Source organism: Primulina tabacum, chromosome 3, assembly GCF_025594145.1.
Source record: "Primulina tabacum isolate GXHZ01 chromosome 3, ASM2559414v2, whole genome shotgun sequence".
NCBI classification, from domain to species: domain Eukaryota; kingdom Viridiplantae; phylum Streptophyta; class Magnoliopsida; order Lamiales; family Gesneriaceae; genus Primulina; species Primulina tabacum.
Window position 1 is genome coordinate 2,453,323 of NC_134552.1, and position 26,785 is coordinate 2,480,107.

At 34.7% G+C, this 26,785-nt stretch overlaps 3 protein-coding genes across 8 annotated transcripts; 1 reads left to right on the forward strand and 2 right to left on the reverse strand.

Annotated features, from left to right (window-relative positions):
• Nucleotides 1–562: 562 nt before the first annotated feature.
• Nucleotides 563–4,626, reverse strand: LOC142539273 (zinc finger CCCH domain-containing protein 46-like). Of its 2 annotated transcripts, none has more exons than XM_075644610.1 (9): nt 3,361–4,626; nt 2,630–2,812; nt 2,369–2,548; nt 2,189–2,274; nt 1,859–2,098; nt 1,575–1,728; nt 1,253–1,396; nt 1,073–1,120; nt 563–903 (listed from the first exon to the last, which is right to left on the reverse strand). In XM_075644610.1, exons 1-7 carry the CDS (start codon nt 4,284–4,286, stop codon nt 1,279–1,281), a joined length of 1,887 nt encoding a protein of 628 aa, XP_075500725.1. In that variant the 5' UTR covers nt 4,287–4,626; the 3' UTR covers nt 563–903; nt 1,073–1,120; nt 1,253–1,278. The 2 variants fall into 2 exon arrangements, with proteins under 2 accessions (XP_075500725.1, XP_075500724.1); XM_075644609.1 differs by having other exon boundaries at nt 1,073–1,137.
• A 4,781-nt stretch (nt 4,627–9,407) lies between these two features.
• Nucleotides 9,408–15,723, reverse strand: LOC142539274 (protein TRAUCO-like). 5 transcript variants are annotated; one of them, XM_075644612.1, is made up of 4 exons: nt 14,640–15,723; nt 12,122–12,361; nt 11,356–11,443; nt 9,408–9,884 (listed from the first exon to the last, which is right to left on the reverse strand). In XM_075644612.1, the coding sequence occupies exons 1-3, from the start codon at nt 15,682–15,684 to the stop codon at nt 11,373–11,375; spliced, it is 1,356 nt and encodes a 451-aa protein (XP_075500727.1). In that variant the 5' UTR covers nt 15,685–15,723; the 3' UTR covers nt 9,408–9,884; nt 11,356–11,372. The 5 variants fall into 5 exon arrangements, 4 of the variants coding, with proteins under 4 accessions (XP_075500727.1, XP_075500729.1, XP_075500730.1 ...); XM_075644614.1 differs by lacking the exon at nt 9,408–9,884 and adding an exon at nt 9,892–10,052; XM_075644615.1 differs by lacking the exon at nt 9,408–9,884 and having other exon boundaries at nt 10,073–11,443; nt 12,122–12,199; nt 12,271–12,361.
• Nucleotides 15,724–18,845: 3,122 nt separating this feature from the next.
• Nucleotides 18,846–24,238, forward strand: LOC142539275 (NAD(H) kinase 1). The gene is made up of 11 exons (XM_075644616.1): nt 18,846–19,173; nt 20,374–20,521; nt 20,602–20,721; nt 21,492–21,691; nt 21,867–21,980; nt 22,130–22,224; nt 22,508–22,614; nt 22,842–22,915; nt 23,117–23,195; nt 23,346–23,653; nt 23,756–24,238. Exons 1-11 carry the CDS (start codon nt 19,123–19,125, stop codon nt 24,062–24,064), a joined length of 1,605 nt encoding a protein of 534 aa, XP_075500731.1. The 5' UTR covers nt 18,846–19,122; the 3' UTR covers nt 24,065–24,238.
• The last annotated feature ends 2,547 nt before the right edge of the window (nt 24,239–26,785 follow it).

Below are 26,785 nucleotides of genomic sequence, written 5' to 3' on the forward strand. Positions count from 1 at the left end.
CTTCTGCGTTCAATTTGTACCACTTTTCAAGCCAAGAATCGAGACTAATCCACTACAAACTTGTTTTTTCACCCCTTCAGGCTTCAACCAATGTTTGTAGTGCGGTTGGGATAGCATAAAAGTTATATTTTATTGTGAAATTGAAGGATATATATTGATTTAGATAAGTGAGATATGAATCTCAGACAATTAAAATGGGATACTTGGATGTATTGTGTATGTACTGTCCTAGGATGTTCTAGGATCTCGTCAACCCTCTAGGCTTCACCAAACACATAAATTTCCTTCCTTTGCTTTTGACGATATATCCTAAACGTTTCTTCTTGTACTTGGAAGATTTGGCAACATACAAGTGTCGAATCTTCTCATTTTCCTTTCCTTTAAGATCCTAAATCCCAAAACATAATCTTTTTCACACCAATTGAAGGTCGTTTTTCGTAGCGCACAAAGTGTTATCTTGATCATATAGATCACCATTACGTTATATTAAGTATCCCGGCTTCGATACAGGGCAGCACAGAGTGTAAGAGAACAAAAGGATTAGATAGAAGTTAAAGAAAACAAAACAAAAAAAAAAGGTAGATTTGCATTATGTGATAGCAAGAGTTGCTACTTGCGACTGCCTTTGATTGTTATATGTCATGTAGTTCTCAGTAATCCAAAAAACCACTGACTAAATCAAATGAATAAAGAGGTACCCGGTTCTAATAGATTGGTTCTGGTGTCATCTATGCATATAACATGTATTTGACGTTAAGCAGTAGTATGGTAAAATATAGATGATGGATGATACTGAGGAGATCTTGCTTACAGATCCTTTCCTACTGTTACGGCCATGATTTCAGGCTTCAGCTATACAGCTGCACAATGTAATTAGTTCTTCTTATGGGCTACTCGAATTTTCTGCGTCAAACAATTTGAAAAGGTGAACATCAGAATCAAGACTTCAAAAAAACGAGTGCTCCGCCTTTTTTATGATAAAACTGTAATTATGTTTACGCACAAAAGGGTTGGATAAGGCAGCTAATTAATTGTATATCAGAAAAACTCGATCTAACATCCATGCTCTTACCCTGATAAGTTAATTCCCAGCTTGTTTGTGCCAATCAGCTACTGATACCTACATTTCAGTGGTTCCTTTGCAATAATAAAGCAGCATGTAAACAATTGAAGATAGGTAATTTTTTTTAATTGTGAAAGCTATGGAACAAAAAAGGAAGCACAAGGAAATGATGAAAATTAGTAACCTTACCATTTTAGTTTAATGTGATTTGGGAACTATAGTGGAGAGTTAAAGTCGGAGGATTCATCTGGAGGTTGGAAGTGAACTGGTCGGTTTTCTGAAGTGAATTTTGTAGGCGAAGCAAATAAGTTGTCAGGAAGAGTGTACTCCAAGCTGGTTCATGGCAAACAAGAAACGTATAATAGGAGAAATTTTTTAAGCAAAATTTTAAAATTTCAGTAAACAATTGAACAAGAAGCTGAATAGCTGAACTTGGATTTATCATGTATGCTTTCTCAGCAAGGTTATCAAACCGCGTCATGCTGCACTTCTTTAAAATAACTTCTAGTACCTTTCAGATATATCAGATTCATCTGCGTCCACATGCTCTTGATTATTGGCACCTTGAAGATCACTGTTAATTGCCAATTTAGTTCCTCCAGTCAACTTCCAATCATCAGCTGTAACGGCTTGAGAATTAGCTGCTTCTTGGCCACCATCATCACCTGTAAGAAATAAAAAGACGGCCACTGGTAATTTGTTGAACTTGGATGCCAAGCCATATTACTTGTTGCCTGTGTGTTTTCAAACACATGCTTGAGAATTTATGAAATGACGGAGGTTTACAAAACTAACCTCTGGGAACCTCTTGATCAATTGCATCAGAAGAAACAAGGATATTATGATTTATCAACTGGGACCATCTTGGAGCGAAAACTGGAAAAAAATTATGCATTTGAGGCTGATTTTTTAGGTCCAGTAGGCGTAAATTTGCCATCCTTCTTTCTTGAAGTTCCAAAGCATGCTGTAATTCAGCTTCCTTCTCCATTTTTCTTCTCAGCATCATCTCTTGTGAATTGAGCAGCATTCTCGGTCCTGTGCCAAAAATAAATAAATAATTAAAAGAAGAATCATGTTATAAATTCGCTGTGGTCAGGGTTAATATGCAGCCATCCGTGAACATACCAAAAGGGATATCGAGGCGCTCTCTCAAATCAAGTTCCGTAGGGCTTAGAGAAGCATATTCCCCTAACTCAATGTTCTGATGTTTCCTACACGTGGTTTAATAAAAATTGGACATCATGACCAGTACGGGATCAACAATTATAGCTTGTAGGAAGGAGAAAGATGTAATGAAAAACGTACTTGTCAGGGATTGTTCCTTTCTCTTTGTAAGGTTTCACTAGAACACGAGAATCACAAACAAAATGAGGGTTTCCTTTTGCCAAAATGAGCTTCACAGTCTCGGGGAACGCGAAAGTAACAAACCCAAACATTCGTTTTTGCTGATAAGGTATCCTAACATCTTGAACTGGCCCAAAATTACTTCAAATAAAGATGACAAAGCACATTCTAGCATTAGTTCCATGAATGAAAATTTCGATCAACTGTAAAGAAACCACATACCGAAAGTAAACAGATACATCCTCCTCCTTAAATGTACTGTCAGCAGGAAATGTCAAGTAAATCTGTCGGGAACTCAAATTTGCACCAAAACTGACTCCCGTTGAAAACGGGTCATTCCTCTCAGGTAGATACCGGTTAGTATTTTGGAAATTATCTCCCATCATTACCGCAGCGGTGGCCGATCTGACAATACATGACATTGCTGATGAGAAATTACTCGAACTAGTTCAAACGGAAGACCAAAAAGTGTCATCCATTATCATTTATCCCCACAGCCACAATTATATTACCAAAATATAATCTCCTTGTTTAACTTTTCCATGATAAATATACAAAACTACAGTGCACGATTGTCATGGAGAACTATTTTGGCAGGCATTCAGTTCATATACATCTACCAAAAACTAGATTTCACAGTTGAATATACACCAAAGAATGAGGAAGAGAGCAAGAAAAATACCACAATTTGCAATTCCAAAGCCAGGTGAAGTAAAATAAACGGCAAATACTATCAAACAAAAACAAGATGAGATCAAAATCAGAACATAGCCACCTTCTCAAAATGCACAAAAAGATAGTAATACACAAGCACAATGGCACAAGGGAAAAAACCATGAAAATAAATAATGGCAAAGACTATTTCAATTATTCAGAAAAAAGGTCAATAATTACACTTGTGATGAACTTGATTAAAAAATGAAGGGCAAGGTAAATTCCAAACAAGAATTTACCTCTGATTTTCATTCAGAAGGTTAACACGCTTGCTGCATCCATAAGGAGAGTGACCTCCGGAAGCCATAAGCCCGAACCTCTTCTGCTGAATAGCCTTCATTCTCAAAAATTCATCAAGCCCAGAAAAATTCCTGCATGGAGACCCTACATCAATAGCGCCCGCACCACCACTGGCACTGTGCAAGAACTTGCAAGAACTACCATTCTTGCAAAACCCCCTCGCAAAGTACGTGCAAGGGGTCCACCCAAATCCACTTCCAGCACCTCCTTCCTCGAGATTAGCAAGAAATGAAGAAGCATCGTTGACAGAACAACTCCTTCGGTGAAATGGGTTGGAGTGAGGGGAAGTAATACCGCTGTTAAAGTCCTCGGAAAAAGGGAGAATAAGAGAATCGCTCCTTCCACTTGGACTGATTCTTGGATCAGCCATAGAATCATTCTGATCGTGAATTTTCTGGTGCACCTGCACTCCACCACCACCGCTGCCGAACAATTCTTCACCAAACTCATCTCCATACAAAGGCAAACTCGAGGAACCCGAAAAACTATAAGCGCCATTTACTGCAGAAGCATAAGAGGCAGGCCTCGGGCTAATTCTTGGAAAAACACCCGCTGGTGAAGAAGGGTTACTCAAATGGAATCCATCACTTGGTATCGAGATTCTTGGGGAACTAAGCCAAAATGGGTTCTTTGGCCTTACGGCATTTGAAGCGTAGGAAGAGTGACTACTCGGACTAATTCCCAAACAAATCTTCACTTGATCAACACAACACAACAAAATGGTATCAGAACTCTGGGCTAATCTTATTATATCCCTCTCTCCTTCGCCTTGTATCAGAATAGCACCAATGATTTTGGTAGCATTTTCCGGATCCAAACTCTGAATTCTCGACATCAACACTTTGGTAGCCTCCGATGTATCCATGGAGAGTTTTCGGGACTCTTCTCTTTATCTTTTCCCACTACTTTACTGTGGGTTTTTTCCCTTCTTTTTTTTGGGGTTCACAGTACAGAGACAACTTGTATGCAAACTCCAGCAAGACTCCCACTCCAACAAGGGCTTTTCTTTAATCTTTATCTTTTCGTTTTCCCATCAAAATCTCCGGGAAGAGAGTGAGATTAACAGTGAAAACCGGATGAATTTGTAGGGTTTAAAGTACTGGTTTTTATAGAAGGCTAAAAGCCTTTTTAGAGGGAAACAGAGCAGAGAAATGGTGATCAATGGAGGGGGGCTTTGTGTTAATTTGGGGAATGATTAGGAATTGGGTGGCAAAGATTTTAATTTTCATGTTTTATAAAAGGTAAATTATTGGTTGGCCTATACATACATGATACATATATCATAGGATTGTGTGAGACTATAATATTAATTGCAAAATTGATAGATCTTTTAAATATGTTGTTTCCATATAATTCTTAATATTTTTTTATAAACAAAAAAAAAATACATTTCCTCTCAAATTATAAAAAAATATCATTTTTATTTAAAAAAAATCATAAAACATATTTTAATAGATTTGTATATCTATGATTATCATATCTTAATAAATCATTTCTTTGTATTTATCTATATTTGAAAAAAAGATTAATCTTATATAAAGTGAGGATAACAGTGTGTTGATAAAGAAAAAGATAATTTAAATGTATGATTTGTTAGATAAATGAATTAATAAATTAGCATTATAATTTTTGTCATATATTTATTGAAAAATATATACAAAGTTTTTTTGAGTTTGAAAATGTTTTTACTTTAGGTACCGTTTGGATTGATATATAATTTATCTCAACATCATTATTTTATCTAAGGGCACCCGCATTGGTGGGTGTCATAACACCCTAACACCCACCACCTCATCAAAAATCGTGGGGTCCACATGCCATATACACATTACATTAACACATATATTCTCTCACATTCATTTTAACATTCACACTCATTATTTGTAGGTTCCGCTGTCCACTCATTCATTTTACTCTTATTTTACATTAAATAAATTCAATTTCAAATTTTTTAAGAAATTTAAATTATTATTATTTTATATTAATAATAATTTGTTTTTATATATTCAGTACGTAAAATAATTTAATTTTATGAGTGTCATTTAATTAAAATTAAAAATTTATTATAAACCTAAAATAAAACGGTACAACATATAATAATAAATAACACTTGCATAAAAATATTAGAAAATAAATTAAACTTAAGAGAAGATGTAAAATACTAATTGATCGGAGAGTTACATTAACGAAAATGAAAATTAAAATGAATGAAAATTATAACAAATGAAAATTACAATAATCGAAAATTATAATAACTGCAAATTAAATATTCTATCTCCCCCTAATCTCTTGACACAGACGTTCGTGGATGATAAGTTTTTTATTTAACATTATTTTTTAATTTATTTTAATTTCCGTTTTTTTTTAAAACATACAAATTTGAAATTTAAACTAATACATTAAATAACATTAAATAAGGAAAATTCATCACGTGCGTGGGGCCCGCGTTCAGCGACGGATTTTGAAAAAAACTGACACATGGGCGTTCATACACATATGAACGCGCCACACCCTCTCTCATGTGAGTGGGCGTTATAACAAATAATTGAATTTTAATTACAAAATTATTGTTATTAATATTTTCTAAATGACAAAATGATAATATAATATTATCTCAAATTTAATCAATCAAATATAACATGAATATCATTTTTATTTATTTTATTTTAAAAATATTATTTATTTCTTCGTTTTTATCTTATATTTCATTTCAGATATACCCTTATAATATAATGAAAGTGTAAAATCTAGACAATGCTAAAGTTAAAGTCAATACATTGTACAACAATATTTATAACAATTATACCGTGATATTTTATTATTATATAATGGGATTTTGTATTCAATATTCATGATATTTTGATAAATGAAATTTTTTATAATATAAAAATTATTATATAAATATTGTTGTGTACATGCATCACTCAAAAGATTTACATAAACATCAAGATTTTTAGAGTTTAGATTTATAGAAAATCTAAATTAATTAAATTGATGAGCTGGTAGGGAAATTCAAAATTTTGATTATGAATGGTAGTAAATGCAACATAGAAAAGAGATATATGTAGATATTTATTTGATACTATGAATATATGAATAGATGTAGATAAGTTGTTCACATATTTTTGACTTGATAGGGATTAGTATGACATGGCCTGATGGGACGAGTCTAGCCTGATCTGATGGGATGAGCTCGGGTGGTCTGGTCTGGAGGGATGAGCTCGGGTAGCCTGGCCTGTGAGTACCCTTGACATGGTATGAAGAGCTCGAGTAAGATCAGTGGCGGAGCCAGAAATATGACTCTATCCGAGCTAGAATTTTAAACTCTACAATATTTTAATATTTTAAATTGATCTACCCGGACTAATACCATATTATTCCAAAATTATACAAAATTTATATATAATTTTTTTTAAAAAAATTGGGCCACCCGACAAGAGTGTGCCTCCGCCCCTGGGTAAGACGATCTGCACACACTCAACAAGAAAATATCAGTGAGGCACCAGGAGGGTTTAAGGCATTGCCACTCTGATGCTGAAGTCTATAGATCATATTTCTCACATACGATGTCGATGATGATGCCCGGATAGATTGGGCGAGCTGGGTGGACAATCTACCGAGAATAAATAGTGTTCTTTTCATATGAATATTTTTGACTTGATGGAATCAGTATGGCCTGGCCTGATGGGACGAGCCTAGCCTGGCCTGGCCTGATGGGATGATCCCGGATGGTCTGGTTTGGAGGGATGAGCTCCGGTAGCCTGGCCTGTGGGATGTGCCCGGGTGGCCTGACCTTCTCCGGCCTGATGGAATGAGCCCGGGTGACCAGGCATGTCCTATACTGACTGGTGGGATGAGCCTGGCCTGACCCGATAAGATGAGCCTAGGTGGCCTAACCTGATAGGATGAGCCCGGGTGGTCTGGCATATGAGTGAGTACCCTTGATAAGGTAGAATGAGATCAGGTCAGACGATCTGCACACACTCAACAAGAAAATTTCAGTGGGGCGCCGAAAGGGTTTCAGGTGTAGCAACTCCGACGCTTAAGTCAGTACAAAATTCACTAAATAGAGAGATAATTTATTGAATGCAGTAGAATACAATATATCTTTTCCAAATGAGCAAACCTGGGTACTTACATGAGAGAAGATGACTTCGATTATGGTGCATGGACCCTCTTCCTGATTATACATATGCCAAGCCCTGTTCTCTGATGGCTGCCAATGTCATGTCCTCTGTCAATAAGCACGACGACCCATACTGTTCTGATCTTGTCATGTACACTGATTGTCATGCTAATGATGCATGGTGACCCATATTGGTCGCAATTGAACTCGATTTTGGCAGGGGACCCTGGCCGGGCTAGATAAACCCTGGCCGGACGAGATGGACCTTGGCCAAGCGGGGTGACCATGGACGGGCTAAGTGGACCTTGTTCGGGTAAAATAAACCCTTGTCGGGCAAGATGGACCATGTCCGAGCTAGATGAATCATGGCCGGGCTAGACGAACCCTGATCGGGCTAGACGGGCTTAGCCGGGCGAGATGGACCCTGGCCGGGCTAGATGAACCCTGGTCGGGTGAGAGGACCCCTGCCTAGTAGATGAATAATGGACAGGTGACCTGAACACTGGCTAACTGATGATCTAAGAGGTCTATTCAATTTCTCGGGAGCAACTTGAAATCTGGTTCTACTTTTGGTCCTCTATTCCAGCCCGAATTCAATGATGACTAGGGCCTTTGTACGACATCACCAATAATGTTTTTTATGATGATGAAATCCGTTGTCGTTATTTTTTAATATTCATTATATAAAATTTAAGACTAATGCAATAATCTACGAACGAGTAAACGAATATATTACTTTAGTTTAAAGGAATGGTAATGGTGGTTTGTCACGCCTCGAACCCGTGTCCGCGGCTGCGTGACTGCACAATGGACCCCTGTAGCAACTATTTCGTATTCGTCCTCGCTTTAACAAAAATGATTAATCCAAGTTTCTATAAAAGTCCATTGTAAGCCATTATAAACTCATTTTAAATATTTCATTTTTAAAATGTGGGACAAGGGTATCACATTATTAATATGGTGTAATTAATTAATATGTACTCGTAATTTAACCAGTAATGATTATGTACTCGTACGAGATATAATTTAATAATTATTAAATTAATTTTGTTGGTTTCTGTGTCTTGAATTATGTACCGTGGGCTTGTCTCTATACATAGGGACAATAAAAAGTAATACTCTTAGCATAAAAAGAAATATTTTTTCAAGAATGACTCAAATAAGATATCTGTCTTATAAGATACGACTCGTGAGACCGTGTCACACAAGTTTTTGCCAAAATTTAGTTCTAACCTAACAATTGATGTTATTTTCACATGGACATATTATATAGTTTTGAACATTATGTTTATATATATTATTTAAAACTGCAGGAATATTTATAGAATTGAATTTATTTCTGACTTTTTTAATTTCCTCATTTCAAATGTAAAATTTCTACAACTTGTGAATTCTAGATTATCATATCAAAATAAATTGGTCAAAGGAATGTTTGTAATTTCTAAAAAATATATATATTAACAATTACTTAAAAAAATTAATTTTGTATATTTCTTTAACACTACAATTTGTGTTTAATTTAATCAAAATCTAAAGCTGGTCTTGTGATGATTTTGATGATTCAAAATTACTATGGTATTTTGGCAATTAATAAAAATATCTTTATACACTCTTACTTCCAATAATTTTGAATAGAAGAAGATAGGATTGTTATCCAATTACTAAAATCATTTATTTACCAAATTCTTTATCTTAAAAATATTCATATGTACATTTTTATTTAATTTTTTTTATAGAAGCTATTAAATTCATTAACTATGAAGAAGTGGACAAATATATAATATTTGAAAACAAAAGTGAAACGAAATCAGAAGTAGATATTGTTTGATAAATAAATGACTCAAATATGAACTAAAGCGGAATTTAGATTTAAAAAACAAACCAAAATGATTTTTTAAGCTAAAAATCATAAATCAATTTTTTAGTGATTGCATACCCCTCACACAAGCACTAAGTCAGCTCAAAAAAGAAAAGAAAAACAAAAGAAGAAGAAAGTTAAATATGAGGACACACGACACTACGACGGCGAATGCGGAAATGGAGGGCGATGGATCTCGTCGATGAGGATGTAGGCGACGACTCCCCAAGCCCAGGAGTTCCCTTGACCGAAACCCTCTGGGTAGTGTTTTGATGTTTGGTGCATTTCGTCCCTTTGGGATGAAGCTATTAGCTGCTCACACAGGCCACAGAAGGAGGAATTTGTGGAGGTATGATCATATTGTTATCTATAAGAGTAGAAAGTTCAGTTTCTTTACCAGCGCTCGTCTTACTTTAGTTTCCCGGATGGATCACGGGACACAGTCGATGAACTTGAACTCGCACCCGCGAGACAAATCGCTATGAATATGCAGGCAAATCAAAGGAGAACAACACAAAATGCTTTAGCATCATAGACGCTAAACATGTGCATCGATAAATATTCACTCTTACATGCATTCTTAGGATACTAAGATAACATCTCATTTCTCACACACTACACACTTCCCACCATTTCCTATGCAGTACCTATAAGTTTGTGATAGGTTTTTAAATTAAGTTTTTAAAATCCAATTCACACATTAGTAATCCATAAAGTTTTTTTTTTTTATTTTTTATTTTTAATCCAATTCAAGATTTTTAAATTCAATCCATTTTTTATTATTATTATAAAGAATCGACCAAATAACAATTAATTATCAATATAACAAATGACTAAAAAGTGTGAACAAAATAGCTAATCACCTGCAATGGCAACAAATACAGAAACAATGAAAGATTTCCAAATTCCAGCAATATAGTAAGACAAAATTAAATATTTCAAAAAATATTTGCGATGTTTTTTTAAATCTTCGAAAATAATCTCTATCCCTAAAATATGAACAAAAATCAAACAATTTCCCCCTTTTACATCTCCTAGCATGACCATTACTTTTCATTAAATTCTTATCATTATTTTCCAATTTTACTCTCTTATTATATAAAATTTTAATATCAAATATCGACCTAATCGCATCAGACCTCCCTGTGAAAGTCCAAAAAAAGGTAAAACTCCTAAAAATATATTGATAGACTAATAAATCCTCAATTTTGTAAAAATCAAAAACATTTAACCTTTTGTGTTAAAAAAAAAACTCTAGATATTTACCTATCTGTAAGGAGATTTATGCCCGATTTTTAAAAACACGGGGTTTCGAAATTCTTGTATTTTCTGAGGGGGCGTTGATATAATTTACCCCTCGATATCTTTTTTTAAATTCTTAGAACAACTTTACCAGATCATTTATAACCTGTGTGATATTAATTTTTCCAGAACAAAACCAAACATGCATTTCATTTTCCCAAAACTGTTCCTGAAGTTAATCAAACGATATAAGAGGACTTCTTCAATATCCAGTTCGAAGGTTTCGGTTATCGATCTTCCGAATACCAACGTATTTCATCGCAAATCCTTACAACACTCAAATTCCCTGATCTAATTCTTGATATTTGGACAAAATTGGGTTAATAATGAGAATAAATAGACCTGGAGGGTACTTGTAATTGTAGAAGTCATCGGATTTATTTGTTGTTCTTTTTCAGAATGACGAATAAGTAATATTTAAACATAGTTTGATTTTCATGTAATTATGACATACCCCAGAGAAGTAAACGTGATTATCCCACATCCCCACCAAGGATAGAGAACAAGAGCAAACATTGCCTTTCTTTCAAACACACACTCAGACTCAGCCATGTTTCCACTCTTTTCAAGACACCATTAGCATAACGATAATATAGACCAAGAGACATAAAAGGGCCTAGAACTTTTTAGAAGTGGAACATGACAAACCTGAGAATACATACTGCTCAATCTTTGACTGCCTTTACCACGTTGAACATTGGGCAAATTCTTGAAATTTTCCATGGACTACTACCACCTGTCACCACCAACAAATTAACTTTCCATCACGTAGAAATCATAGAAATAGGCGTTCCTTTGATAATCTTTGCTAAGGAAAACAGAGAAACAAACTCAAGAGCTTATAGCTAAGATGGACTAGATGGTGTATGCAGTGACTTGTAAATAATATTTCATCGAGCTTTTTTTTACACTTTCCAGTAAGTTTCGCTTCCCAAGTTATACTTATGAAACAAGAATTAATACCATGCCAACTATATTCACTCATTGCTAACATGAGTTATCCACAAGAAAGAGAAATGAGATCCAGTCATGGCATTGGTAGAAATCACCATCGTTTGAGATAATATTGAAAATGGGTCACGAAGATGGATAAGAATATTGCTTACATAAATTGTTGTTGCCAAAAAAGGGAAGAAATTGACCCTTGTGTTTTACAAGATGGATAAGAATATTGCTTACATAAATAAATACTTTCCTCTTTAAAATTGAAATCTATGTTGTTTTCTCTCTTTTAATTAGAGCAATCTACAGCCAACTGGTCATCGTGAAATGGCAAGCCGTGCTTCCAAGAAAAGTCAAGTTTCCAACTAGGTGACTGTTCATATTTCAAATTTAAAGAAATGCTGGTTCCTATGAAACTGATAAATATAAGCAACCGAAATTTAAAGCTACTCTTTCTTCTCATTGAACACACCGTTCTCAACTCTGCCATTGTAACTTTGATAAGGAACTTCGATCATGGGTCTTGGGGCAGGTTGTCCACCAAAGTCTTCTGGAAAACATTCAAAATCAGGACCAAAATTGAACTTCACGACACAATTCGGTTGGTTCGGAAGAGTGTACATTGAAGCAGCAGGGTAGTAGTGACCACCGAAAAGATTATTGAAAGCAACCCCTTGGCATACTCCATTTTTGAAAAAAGACATCACACTTCCTACACGACACCAAAAAATAGGGTCTCATGAATAACTCAATGGTAGATTAATTACCTACAATTACATGTCGAAGAATTAAAATTCAAAGAAGGTAACTTGTAAGTCAATGTAGAAACAATCCAAAACATATAAAGCAAGCATGCATGATAAAGAATCTCGCATTTTGAGATATTGTACTTAATTGTTCAACCACCATCCCTCGACCATAAAAAATCATTTCTGCCTCTGCGTTCAGATTTGGAAACATTCCACAAATAAATAGTCATTACAAGCCTGATGAAATTAAAAATGGCGATCAAGGTACTAACATACATCTGTCGCATAGCTAGTTCAGTTGGCATATTAACTACCAAATAGACCTACCATTTTTTTACCTTTCACAGACAAGCTAATCAGGTTTGAAAGCTATGAAAAGATTGAAACAACTTTTCGTTACCTCTTCACATGATTTTCTATTCCATCTGGAGTATTTCATTTCCAAATCCAAATATATTGCACCCACAACTTAACTTGTTTGTTCAAGAAAAAATGAAGAGATCACATCAACCTGAAAATTAGGACTTTTCTTATTGCCAATAAACTATAGTTCTTACTCGAAATCTTAACAGACAAACAAATAAGCAACGCGAGGAAAACAATCAAACAAAACCTTGGTTTTCTTACACGCGACCTAAAATAAAACTGGAACAGAAGATAACACCATTCATGAAAAAGCCTCGTATCTAGAATTGTATAAAGAGCTAGAACACTATAACTATAGGGTACATCAAGTTGGTGTTTCTCACTCTTTATTCTTTCAGAACTTAAATTCATGTCATTTTTTATTTCAAAATTCCTACCAGCATTTCCAACTACAAATCATTGCATTTATCCAATCATTATTTTCCCCCTGGAATATTTAATCAATCATTCCCTTTCCTCAACCTATTCAATTTCCTTAACCTTTTCAAATAATTATAATATAGTAATATACCATCAACCATTACCCACTATCCATCAGCTACCATATAAGACTTTCAAATTACATTACCAAGTTTCTTCTTCTCATCCGAAAAAACTGCCCATGATAGATACCAATCCAACACAACCTTCAATGAACTTGATTACCCAACTTTAAAACAATACAATAAAATGACCCAAATTAATTTGTTGATCGAATGACAAACCGATTAATCCATTCCTCTAAGTCCAGTGAGTGGCTTAATCTAACTTTTATGGAAGCTTCAACAATTTATGGATTGGTTATAGCATTAGCACTTTTATTTGTCAATCCTTTGGTTTGATATTAGAATAGTTTTGCTAATTTATTGTCGTGGACCACATGCATACCACCGGAGATGGACCTCCTTGGGAGAAAGAGAGGGCTCTTGCCTAGTAGATTGGTTGCCCAACTTCTCCTTCTTCCTTTTTTTAGATGAGAGCAACAAAAGCTTGTAGACAAATAGAACAATATTCAGTCTAGACTGAAAAATAAGAAACGTGTCTTTCAAAACATAATACAAAGTTTCAACCATAGACCAAAGCGATCATATTGATCAGAAAAGTAGACATTGGGAACTCCTACAAAATAATTGTGGGACTTTTATATACTAATCTTATTCATCTTTTTATTGCTTCTTGCTGTTTCTTTTTGTCTAGGATTTCTGGGCTTCATTTGTATTGTATTTTTATTTGGATTCAAGATTCTCTAGTGTACACTTAGTGTTTCCAGAAAGTTATCTGTTGAGTTCTCACTTCTATTCACTGTTTTGGGCACTGTTGAAGATGGATACCAAAAGAATAATGGCAAATGGTAAAGACTCCCCCTATGATGTGTGTATATGTATGAAAATGTGTATGTTCTGAGTAAATAAATTAATTTCCCACCAGATAAATTAAACCAAAGACAGGTAAAGCCACTAAACCATAAGATAAGTAAGCTTCCTTAAACCACGCAAACAAATACGGTGCGAGCATTCAGACCTCTCCTAAGACTAAGAGGGCCGCCTGCCACTGAGAGGAGATTGGATTTCCAAGTTCCAACTTGCAACAAAAGCCTGTTACGTAGGTGGAGGAGACAGATCTCTCCAGAGATTCCGATTAGAAATATATTCGTCCAAGACAATGACTTCGTTATTGACACTTACAAAACACACAGCGCCAAATTATGCGTTATCAAATATATAGCACACAAACAACGGTCAAATAAAGGTTAACATCAAGTCTACACTAGCAATGATCTAGAACAACGATATGCATTGAAAAAACCTACATTATAAAGAACAGAGATGTACTCACCAGGAACGACTTTGGGGAAATCATCTTTGGCATCAGGAGCACAGAGATAGCGCTGCCCCTTGTACCAAACCATTCGCTGGGGATCGGGCGCGTAAGACCCTCCATCTGGTACATTAATGTAAAACCCAATAACATCACCTTCTTTATATCCTTCCTCCCCATACTTCTCCCTCAAAGCCTTGTGCACTTTACTGCCATCTACATCTCTATACCCGAAACTATTCCCATCGTATCCTACTGGTGCCTGCAAGTCGCCTTTATCTGTCGACCACCCCAACCTCGTATGCCCTGTCTCTCCCAAATGCATCACTTTGATTTCAAAATACCATGCACCTTCACTCACCCCTCGAGTAGCTCTCACCATCCTATACCCCTTAGTGCTTCCCACACTTAATCTATCTTCACTGAGTTCAACCTTTTCTGCCTTGTACACCTTTGAAAGACATATGTTCAAGTCTGGGCTGTCGTCGTTTTTGTCGGGAAATCTTGGAATTGGTGTGATTAAAACTTTACCCTCAGCCGAGGGGCCAACGTTTGCTGCCTTCTTGGAATTATGGCAATTGTTAGAGACATGCTTCGTCTTTTTCTTCCCCTTCCTGGACGTGGTGGTCCACACGTCCTTGCTCTTCTTCTTGGGCTTCTTCACGGCATGTGCGGGCTTCCCGTTCGGGAGAGGCAACGGCGTATTCGTCGTATCAGCGCTTGAGAGCATTGCAGCAATTCTGGCGTCCGAAGAACCGCCTTTCGGCAATTCAGAAAGCTGCTTTTGCTGCTTCGTATTGTGCTCCTCTTCTTCTCCCTCCTCGTCTTCTGCTTCATCTTCTTCTCCGGCATCCGTTTCTGGGTTCAAACTCGGAGTTCCATAGTTGGAGGTCTCATCAGAGGAGATCTCCTCGGAGGCTGCGTGTTCCAGCTCTTCCTTGTCACCATTACCGTGATCAGTGCCGGTTTCCCTCTCGGCCTTGGTGCCTGAGATAGTGACAACTGTATTATCGGTGTCGCCGCCGTTCCCGGTGGCCGTGGGTGGTGTTTGAAGGGACTCCATTGTAGATGTTAAGAGGCGTTGAAAGAAAACCAGGTGAAATAAAATTCATTTGGGCCAAAATTCAATATGGGCTTTAGAATGCAACAAGGCCCAAAATAAGCCCATGAATTGTTTACACTTTATTACTACTTCCTTCACATACCATATGTGTATATATAATATTAAACTTTTAAATCTTATTTATTAATTTAAAAAAACTCGAAAGAATATTTAAATTTGATTTTATTCCCAAATAAATACTTTGAGCAGAGTAGATCTCTTGTGAGACGGTCTCACGAATCTTTATCTATGAGACGGGTCAATCCTACCGATATTCACAATAAAAAGTAATACTCTTAGCATAAAAAATAATATTTTTCATTGATGACATAAATAAGATATATGTCTCACAAAATATAACATGTGAAATCGTCTCACATAAATTTTTACCTTTTGAGTAAGCAGTGATGGTTGAGGTCATTCTAATACATAAATGATAGAATATTTTAAGGTATTGTTATAAAAAATTATGAGCATTTTGGGAATTTTAGAAAATTGATCATTACATTATTTTTATCTTTATCAGATCCAACTTTAATATTATAATAATAACATATATTACATGGATTAAATAAAAAAATGTATGTGGTAAATAATTTATCATATCGTTGCATATGAAATATGCAAAAGTTCAACAACAGAAAGCCCATCAGATATGAAAGCCCAAATGCTACTAAGTCAACCAGAATTGCAGTTGGTCCGACAAAGTATAGGCCTTAGGAAATTGACTCACAATCCAAGATAAAAAAATCGTGGAAGATGATCAAACCGCCGGTAAGAGTGGAATAAAAATGAATTCAAACATTACATTATTTTTCTGATCATAGAAAATATCATTAAAAATTCAATTCTCAACCCATTTCCGAACCAAATCTATTTGTTGAAAACAAATTCATCAACTCAATCACTAATTCAAACTAATATCGGAAAATAAATGGGATATCATGATTGTTGAAATCGAGAAAGCCTATAAAATCTTGTCATATATATGACAAAAACTTGTGCGGAATCGTCTCACGAGTCGTGTTTTGTGAGACAGATTTCTTATTTGGGTCATCCATGAAAAATTATTACTTTTTATGCTAAGAGTATTACTTTTTATTGTGAATATCGGTAGGATTGACCCGTCTCATAAATAAAGATTCGTGAAACTCTCTCACAAAAAACTTATTCTATATATATATATATATATATATATATATATATATATAACGGAAGTAAATTATAAACATTTTTTGGTCAGAGAGTTGACGAAGTAGTTTTGTTTTCCTCTCTTTTTTTAAAAAAAAATAAAAAATTGTTTTCCTACTTGGTGGGTAAAGTCAATTCATCGAAGAATTGACCAAAAACAGCCCAAGAAAAGTCCGAAGAGTTAGGTCCGTTACATAACGGATGATCCCTCATTCTCAATTATAAAATTTATTTTATTTTTTTACATAAATTAATAATATTAATGAGAAAACAAATTATACTGACCAGATTTCTAATACAATCTTATTTAATGATATTATAAAAACAAAGTGGATATATTTATGCACATTAAATAGGGGTAAATGAGTAAAATACTTTTATCAAATATGGAAATTGAACGATGTATTTGAGATAAACAAAAAACATGGATTATATAATTGGGAAGCAATAAATATTAAAAATAAAATACACAGTGCATACATATAAAATAAATTTCATTTTTCTGTATTTTTCTTTTTTGGGAATAGTATATGGTTACATATATATATATATATAATAATTGACAAAAACTTGTGCGAGACAGTCTCACGAGTCGTATTTTATGAGACATGTCTCTTATTTGGATCATCCATGAAAAAATATTACTTTTTATGCTAAAAGTATTAATTTTTATTGTGAATATCGGTAGGGTTGATCTGTTTCACATATAAAGATTCGCGAGACCGTCTCACAAGAGATAAATCATGTTTTTCAAGACACTAGTATTATTAACGATTGATCATATTTGTAAATTACATGTTTCATATTTTGTAAATTACACATTGTACTAACGCGCACATAAGACAATGATATTAATAACGATTGATCATTTTTTGTGAATTACATGTTTCATGTATGTAGGACCAAATGGCAAATACATTTGGATTCACAAAAAACTATATCGTTTTTCTACCAAGGACAATTATAGCATTCGAACAATCTACATCTGTATAACTGTGCTTCTTACAATCTATAAAAATCGAACATATGATTTTGACTCTGATACATTATAAAACTAAACATTTTCTATTTTACAAAAAAAAATAGAGTATGTCTCTTGTGAGACGGTCTTACGAATCTTTATTTGTGACACGGGTCAACAATACCGATATTCACGATAAAAGTAATACTATTAGCATAAAAGCGATGATTTTTCATGGATGACCCAAATAAGAGATATGTCTCACAAAATACGATCCGTGAGACCGTCCCACATAATTTTTTGCCAAAAAATTAACTGGTATAAATGATACAACTCAGATCTTTTAAAATAAACAATCGTACGAACATTCGCGACTCTACTGTCAGATATATTTATTGCACCAAACAATATATAAAAATTGATTAATCTAATAATTCATACTTAATATATAGCAGAAGTGTCAGAAAGAGCTAATAAGTATTATTGTTTAATATATAATATAGGTTTGAATTATTTTTCAATCTAAAATCTGGAACAAGGTTTAATAGACCTGAAAACCAATAAAATCAGATCGAAAAACATTTGTCCATATCCGAAATCATCGAATTTGAGTCGAACTCGGACTTCATTTATTTTTTACGATATTTCTCGAGCCACTCACAAATTTTAATATATTATTAATATTATATGATTATATATTAAAAATATATTTCAAACTTTTATTTTTTATTATTTCTCGAAAATATTCAAATATTTCGAGTCAAATTTGAAGTCAAATCTCGATTCGAACGGAATTTAAACATTAAAATTTCGAGTTTTGAATTGAAAACGAGCTCGAATATATTTCATTATGTTTGAATTTAAGCTTTACAGTTTTCAATTGTCAAGATTTTTTTTATAAAAGGAAAAAAAGTAGGAAATTAAAAAAAATGAAAATTTGACATTTTCAAACGCCCTGCGGTATAGAAGAACATGGAAGTCTCCTTCCCGACTCAGAGCTCTTGTGTTTTCCATGTCCGAACCACGCGTCGTGTAGATGGTCCCACCATGAACTTCCTCCAATTCCTAACTACCACCATCATAAATAAATGCGCATGACTAAACACGCCTGCCTGCTAAAACCCTTTATTTGATTCCCATTTAATCGGTGTTCTCACTGCAGATTCTTCAGCAGTATTCGATTGCCGTCTTGTTCTCTTTATCTCTCTGCTGTGTGTGTTTTCGTGTGTATTTGTACACGGGAACTCATGTACAAGAGGGAGGGTCCCATGTCTCCAAGCAACTCCTTTACCTCCAATGTACGAGTTTTCTTTTCCCCCTTTTTTTTGCATTTTGAACGTAATTGTTGGTTTTCGGGGGTTAAGAATTCTACCCGATATTCATTTTCTTGGTGCCGAAACAGTTTCTTGATTTCTTGTATTCTTGATTGGTGACGATGCGTGACAGCGGCCTACTATTATTGCTGTTTAATTGTTTTCTTGGTTGTCGAGCATGAGGGTCTGTACTGGTTATGCTTACCCGCTGTTTGATTGTTTTCTTGGATTCTTGACCGAAGGGTGTGAGGGCCAGTACTGATCATGCTCAACCTTTACTTATTTAACCGATTTCTTGTCTTCCTGAATGGCTGAGATTGGGTGGCGGTAGCTAATTATCTTTAAGTTTCTAGTGATGTTATTGAATATGGATTGATGAGGATTTGTGCCAGTAATTGACTGTCTGCTGTTTAATTACTTTGTTGATTGGCGAGGATGAAGGCCAGTACTGGTTGTGCTTACATATGTTGGACCAAATTGGTGTGTGCTCGGATAAATGGGGACTTTTAGTATTTTAATTTTTAATCGATTTTAATATTTTAAAATTCCGTTCCTTGATTTTCAAATTGCAACTAAATGGTAAGCATAAAATTTTTTAGACCAGACTCCAACGTGCTTTGTGATACTTAGCTTGCTTATTTTCTTGAGTAGGATCACATGTATGGTCAAAGGCTTAAAAACATAATAAAAAATCCCAATTGGAAGTAAATAATTAATGGGAAAGTATTTGGGAAACTCTGATCATGCATCATATTCAAGGACTACTGTAATTCTCTTGAGTATAATCACATGTGTTATCAAAGACAGATGAATGTAACGTAATAAAAAATCTCACTTAGAAGCAACATACTTTATTAAGAGTACCTGGGAGGAAACTCATCATATACGAGGACTGCTTTTATTCTTGAATTGAAGAGATCCTATCCAGTGAATTATTGTACGGATCCAGTTGTTTCTTAGAGTGCCCTGTATGAAGTAAATAAAGATGATGTAGTGGCTTGCGGCTTATACCATGGATAAGTTCCATTTTTTATACCAATTTTTAGACAGAGGCATATTACAAAATCACTTACTTCAATTGTCTCAATTACGGCTGCATGTTGTTGGATCACGTTCGTTTGAGTGTTAGTTTTCTCAGAACACTAGAAGAAATTCTGAAGGCTAACATGATTTTTTTCTGAACAGGGCAATTCCGGTGTGTCACCAGTGGAAAATGGTTTTGATCATTCTCCCTCTCTATTGAACTCTGAGAAGGCCATCCATGAGCTTGTCCAACAGCCGCTCCTCGATGGAATTGATGATCATCTCTTCGAATTTTCAGAGGCTTTAAGAAGTGTGTCTTTTGTAGTACTTAACCATTTGAAGTTATGCCATATCTTAACACAAAACATTTGATTTGACCTGCGATTTTAGCTGTAGCGAAGGCACTAAGAAGAGTTACTGAAGGGAAGGCTTCTGCACAAGCTGAGGCTGCTGAATGGAAGCGCAAATATGAACTGGAGAGGGCACGTAACTTGCTGTTGGAGCAAAGAGGTTATAACCATCTTGTGTGTATATAGTAAAGTTGATTACATATAGCATCACTTGTTTAGAAAATGGAATTTTATCCAAGATGCACATATTTTGCGCGTTGATTATTTTTCATTAATGATAGCTCAAAGTTAATGATGATTACTTGTTTGAATTTATGAGTTGATATTTGTTGATGTTTCTGGTCATTTTTTGAGCTATATGTTTAGGTTGACTTGCAAACCAATATCATGTTGAAGGTTTAAAAGACAGGCAAAAGGAATTATATCGTTTGTGATTTTCAGCTCAGTTTTGATGAAACTGATCAACTGATCTATGCTTGGTTTGAAATATAATGATTCCGAAATTGGGTCTAAAAAGGAAACTGCGTCAGTCAAGGATCATAAACACTGATGATTTTATTTTTAGGTCGTCCCATTATTCTATTTCTTTTCCATTCTCTGTCTTGAAAGTTCCAACTAACAGGGAAACAGATACATTTCCCCATTTTTGGCATATTTAGCTTATTAAAACTAGCAACGGATACTTTTGCGAGGCTATAGTATTCCTGGTAGATTTTTGGATATGACACGAGGAGAATTTAACCTGGTATTAGTTTGCCTCTTTTGTCAACCATGAAATATTGCATACTAAAATTTGCTTCTGTTTTCCTTGATAATGATTTTGTAATTGTTTTCTGTTTTTGGTTGTGTTCCGCTCTGCAATGGAGGTCAGTCTATAATTTAAAGTTTCCCAGGATTTCGCAAGATATAATGTTCTTGCCTGCTTTGCAGAGCTGTCATCAAGAGGGCAATGCAGCGAGTTTAATGTGCAGAAAGCTGGAAACTCGCTTGACCAAATCATGTTGTTTGATGAGAACAGTGAAAAATGTGAATTGTGCAATGGGAAGGATGATATATGTGCTAATGAAGTTCTTCGAGATGGTGAATCTGATTCTGACTCTCCCTTGGTGCACACTAAGATGATGAGGAAGGTGTGATATCGTTTCTTAGCCCTGTCATATGATTATTGACATGTGCTCTTTAATATTTTAGGTTTACCTGTATTAATTTTCTTCTTTCATATCTCATGGGTAACAATATACCAAAGAGAAAAAAATAAAAAGAAATGATGGAACAAGATTTGACATATTGATTTTATGGAGACAGGCATCTTTTAGGCTAGCATGGTGCTGCAATGGCGAAAAAGGTGATCGCCACAAACATGACATTGTCTCTTTTGAAAAGGGTAATATTACAACTGCGGAACGTAGCAGCAAACAGGTATAACTATTGTACTAGTGTTTATCATATATCGTCTTGCATCATTTTGATTGATCTCTCATTGCTTGTAATTCCCTATCTTAAGTATTTTTATTTACTAAAGTTTTTAAATTTAAGTATCAATCTGCGAGTAAAATATCTTGTTTCAGATTTCCTTGAAGTGGGAATCCCCCCCTCAGACTGTGCTTATATTGACCAAGCCAAATTCAACTTCTGTACAAATTCTCTGTTTTGAAATGGTCAGGTAAGATGCTTTAAGATTTCTGGTTCTTACATTATGTATTTCCCTCATTGATGTTACTTGTAACTTTACCCTAAATTTTGTTAAAACTTTGGACTTACTAGCCACTGTGAGATAAAATGTGACAAGTCTTAAACTTCTTGAAACCATTAAGGCATCTTTAAACTTATAGATGTTCAGAAAAAATTCCCAGTGGGATTTATTCCGCATTTATTTCAATCTTGTCTCTGCATTGTACCCATAATCATAATATTAATTACCGTTTAAGATGTATTCTCTTTCCCAGATGGTTGAAGGAGCAGAAAAAACTAAATATATTCGTGGAGCCACGAGTAAAGAATGAGCTTTTGGCAGAATCATCATACTATGGCTTTGTACAGACCTGGCTCGATGGTAATACTGAATGATTTAATATGAAGTGGTCGTGTTTTTTTTTCTTCGTTAATAATACTAAATACATGATATCCTCTTTTCCCTAAACTTACTCAGTTTTCATTCATGTAGTATGACTTCATCTTGGTAAACTGGATAATAGATTGATGCTTTGTACCTGTTCTTTGATTGTCGATTCATGTGTTTATTTGCATCTGTGAACACCGTTCCATGTTTTTTTCCCACAGACAAGGAGATGCTACTCTTGCACACAAAGGTCGACCTCGTTGTAACTCTAGGCGGGGATGGAACCGTCCTTTGGGTATGTGTGATGCTCTATGGTATACTCGTTGTTTAAGGAACCGTGAAATATTTTGTTTCTACCTTTTCCAAATTGAATTTTGCTTCTCCATGTCCATTGTTGATGAAGTTTTCCTCTTAACTTAGGCCCCCATTGACTTTTATTTGAAAATTTGAGCTAGCTACGTTGGAAATGACTGCATGCTGTTTTATTTTTTTCCAGGCTGCATCTGTGTTCAAAGGCCCCGTTCCTCCAATTGTGCCATTCTCTTTGGGTTCTCTCGGTTTCATGACCCCATTTTGTATCCTCAATCTTCTCGATTACGGTTTCTTGTTTTCATTCTTAGTTCTATTTTACATCACGATCCTTTTATCATTTCTTGTAAGGATGATCTATTGTCCGTTGAAAATGATATTTCTGTGGACTGTCAAATTATCTTTAACACAATCAGATAGCGAACATTACCGAGAATATCTGAACTCCATCCTTAGTGGTCCTATCGGTATCACACTGAGACATCGGTTGCAGTGCCATATCATTCGAGATGCAGCCAAAAGTGAATTTGAGAATGAAGGTCCCATGCTCGTCTTGAATGAAGTTACTATTGACCGTGGTATTTCTTCATTCCTTACAAATCTTGAATGCTATTGCGACAACTCGTTTGTCACCTGCGTACAAGGGGACGGTCTTATATTGTCTACTACGTCTGGGAGCACAGCATATTCCCTGGCTGCTGGAGGATCAATGGTCCATCCTCAGGTATGTGCTTTTCAACGTTTAATCTTTTATCAACTCTGACCATATCCATTAGTGTTCTCTTATACAGTTGCTAATACCGTAACAAAATCCGATGACATACAGGTTCCCGGGATTCTGTTCACACCGATATGCCCCCACTCATTATCCTTCCGGCCTCTAATATTACCAGAGCATGTGACGATCAGGGTGGTCGTCCCTTTCAACAGCAGAAGTCATGCCTGGGTATCCTTTGATGGAAAGGACCGGAAACAGTTGGCCCCTGGGGATGCGCTTGTTTGCAGCATGGCACCATGGCCTGTCCCCACAGCATGTCAGGTCGATTCAACTAACGATTTCTTACGTAGCATCCACGATGGGCTTCACTGGAATCTGAGGAAGACTCAATCCTTCGACGGTCCTCGTGATTCGTGAAAAAGCTCGTGTTAAGTTTGTTTTCAAGGATATTTGTCCCACAGGTTAAGATTCTGATTACACACAGGGGAGTGATTCCCAGTAGTTGTGCGCTATGCAAGGAGCGAGAATTCATGTCATAAAGAAAAGTTTATTCTAATAAAAAAAATTAATATCTTCTTGTTTCAAAATAAATTACTTATTTTTTGAAGTTATTGTTTCAAATTTTATAATATTTAAGATACTAAAATTAAAACTTTAATGATTACAAATCCAATAATAACACATAAATTTAAAATTAGGATATATATTAGGACATCCGCAATGGTGGATGTTATAAGATCCATCAACTCATCAAAAATCGTGGGCTCACTACCACATACTTATTATAAAAACATATCTATTTCACTCACATTCTTTTTAACATTAAAACTCATTATTTATATGTCACACAGTCTGCTCAATCATCTTAAATTTTTTCATATTAAATAAAAATATTTTACAATATTTAAATCATTTTCTAGATGTTCCAACGGTTACTTGCAACAGCTAGTTTACTATGACAATTTTGCAAAGTTGATGATAATTAAAAATCATATTAATAAAAATGAGAAATACAAAAATTAAAAATTACAATCACTCGGAAAATACAATAATACTAGAAAATACACGTTGAGTAAATAGTTTAGATATTTCATATCGACCTAATATCCTGACATAGACATTCATGTATGATAAGATGCTCCTCTGTCATCTGCGAGAAAATACACGTTGAGAAATATGTGTGCACATTGGTGTGTATTTATAGAAAGAATTTCAAATTAGCCCTTAACTAGCTCTTAAATTTTTTTTGGATTTTTTTATTCTCTCATATAATGCTCATTCACAATAGAGAGGGATGTTAAATAATGTCCATTTAACATCCCAATGTGGGTGCTCTTATGATTTAAACGATTAAGAAGATGGTAGTAATTCAAATATTATTATTATGATTAAAAGTTTAAATTACGAACCCATTCAAGATTGTTTACAATGGAAAAGGATAAAATGGAATGAATACAAGATTCAATGGAAATGGGGAAAAAAAGGGAATTTTTTTTTTATTAACTAGGTCCATCTTTTCCATAAACCACGTACTACCACAAGTCATCTTGTCTCAATTCGTCCCCTGTATGAAAAGAGTTCTTGAAGATGATCAATGTTCGAGCCAGATGAATAAGGTGCGGAATTGTTGATTTCGTGATAAGGATGATTGTTATCTCCGAACATAGTCTGTAAATACATATATGGCCTCAGAGAAGAGCATATACGTCTTTCAGAATAATTTCAATGAACAACAACTCGCTTTGATGCTCATATTTCTCACGTCTATCGGAAAGAAAACGTTGTTGAATGCGGCTTGACTGAGATAGCACCGTGCTTCTCAAGAAACATACGCTAGCTAGATACAAATACTCGAGGCTTATGCATGTACGTATTAGAAACTTTGGTTTTACTTCTGAATTGTATTGGCACTTTTGTAACATGATTCTTGTGTTGGCTCCACACACACACACACACACACACACACACACACACACACACACACCGATCTTGGCCTAGTTCCCTTGATAATACATTGTGCTAATAAACTAGTAGGGATCTATCAACCCTTCGATAGCGACATTAAGGTGTATTCATTCTATACTTTTAAAGACTTTTTTTAAAAGGTGGACTTTTGTGGAGTTGATGGATTTTGATTGACTTTTATAGAATCTCATAGAATTATAAAACATATTTCATAGACTCTTATAGATTTTTTTTCAAGATTTTTGTAGACTTTTGTAAACTTTTTCATAGAATTATATGAATTTTGTAATTTATAATTGTGATTTAATTTTTTATTAATTTCTTTTAAATAATTATTGGACATGTATAACCTCTTCAATTTTAATTTTTTTTTTATTTGTGAAAATGTAAATGAATTTTACTTACTTAAAGGTTAAATAAATTTAATTTGTGAAAAACGACAAATGAACTATCCAATTTATTGAAATCAAAATTTCAATTCTTTATGTCAATTCAGCATATTAATGAACAATATTTTTATAAGTTCATAATAAAATTTTATTAAATGAACAATCAAAATAATAAGTAGACTTTTATATATAAAAAAATCTAATCATTATTGACAATTTGATCAACATCGCTCCACATTCCATTGGCTATGGTATCCCTCCATGCATTAGCTTTTGCTCGTTGTTGTTCTTGAGTATCAAATAATTGATCAAAATTGTCATCTTCATAAACTTGTGCCGATAAAGACAATTGAGCTTCATTATCTGGTTCAATTTGAAATTCATCACATCGACACTCCTTTCGAAGAAAATTGTGTAATCCAGCACAAGCCAATACAAACTTTGTTTGGGTCGTATATGGAAATGGAGGAGCCATCTTGAATATTTTGAACCGTGATTTAAATATACCAAATGTCCGCTCTATAACATTCCTCAAAGAAGCATGACGAAGATTGAACAACTCTTTAGCATCTTCAGGGTGACGACCTTGACCTGTGAATTATTGAAGATGATAACGTACACCTCGAAAAAGAGCCAAGAATTGACGTCGATTTGGATATCCAACATCCACTAAAAAATATTTACCTATCAAATCCTCTTTTAATATTCTATGAATATAATCGTATCCACTTATAGTTATTGATGTCTAGTTAAGGGAGGATGAACACTGTAATGCCCGCGATTT

Coding starts and splice junctions, on each gene's coding strand:
- LOC142539274 (XM_075644612.1), bottom strand. CDS start 15,684: ATGGAGTCCCTTCAAACACCACCCACGGCCACCGGGAACGGCGGCGAC. Junction 12,362..14,639: donor TTTCCCCAAAGTCGTTCCTG/GTGAGTACATCT, acceptor GGTGTCGTGTAG/GAAGTGTGATGTCTTTTTTC. Junction 11,444..12,121: donor CAATGGCAGAGTTGAGAACG/GTGTGTTCAATG, acceptor TGGTGGTGACAG/GTGGTAGTAGTCCATGGAAA.
- LOC142539273 (XM_075644610.1), bottom strand. CDS start 4,286: ATGGATACATCGGAGGCTACCAAAGTGTTGATGTCGAGAATTCAGAGT. Junction 2,099..2,188: donor GCGCCTCGATATCCCTTTTG/GTATGTTCACGG, acceptor TTTTTGGCACAG/GACCGAGAATGCTGCTCAAT. Junction 1,729..1,858: donor TGATCAAGAGGTTCCCAGAG/GTTAGTTTTGTA, acceptor TATTTCTTACAG/GTGATGATGGTGGCCAAGAA.
- LOC142539275 (XM_075644616.1), top strand. CDS start 19,123: ATGTACAAGAGGGAGGGTCCCATGTCTCCAAGCAACTCCTTTACCTCC. Junction 21,692..21,866: donor ACACTAAGATGATGAGGAAG/GTGTGATATCGT, acceptor TTATGGAGACAG/GCATCTTTTAGGCTAGCATG. Junction 23,196..23,345: donor CGGTTTCATGACCCCATTTT/GTATCCTCAATC, acceptor TAACACAATCAG/ATAGCGAACATTACCGAGAA.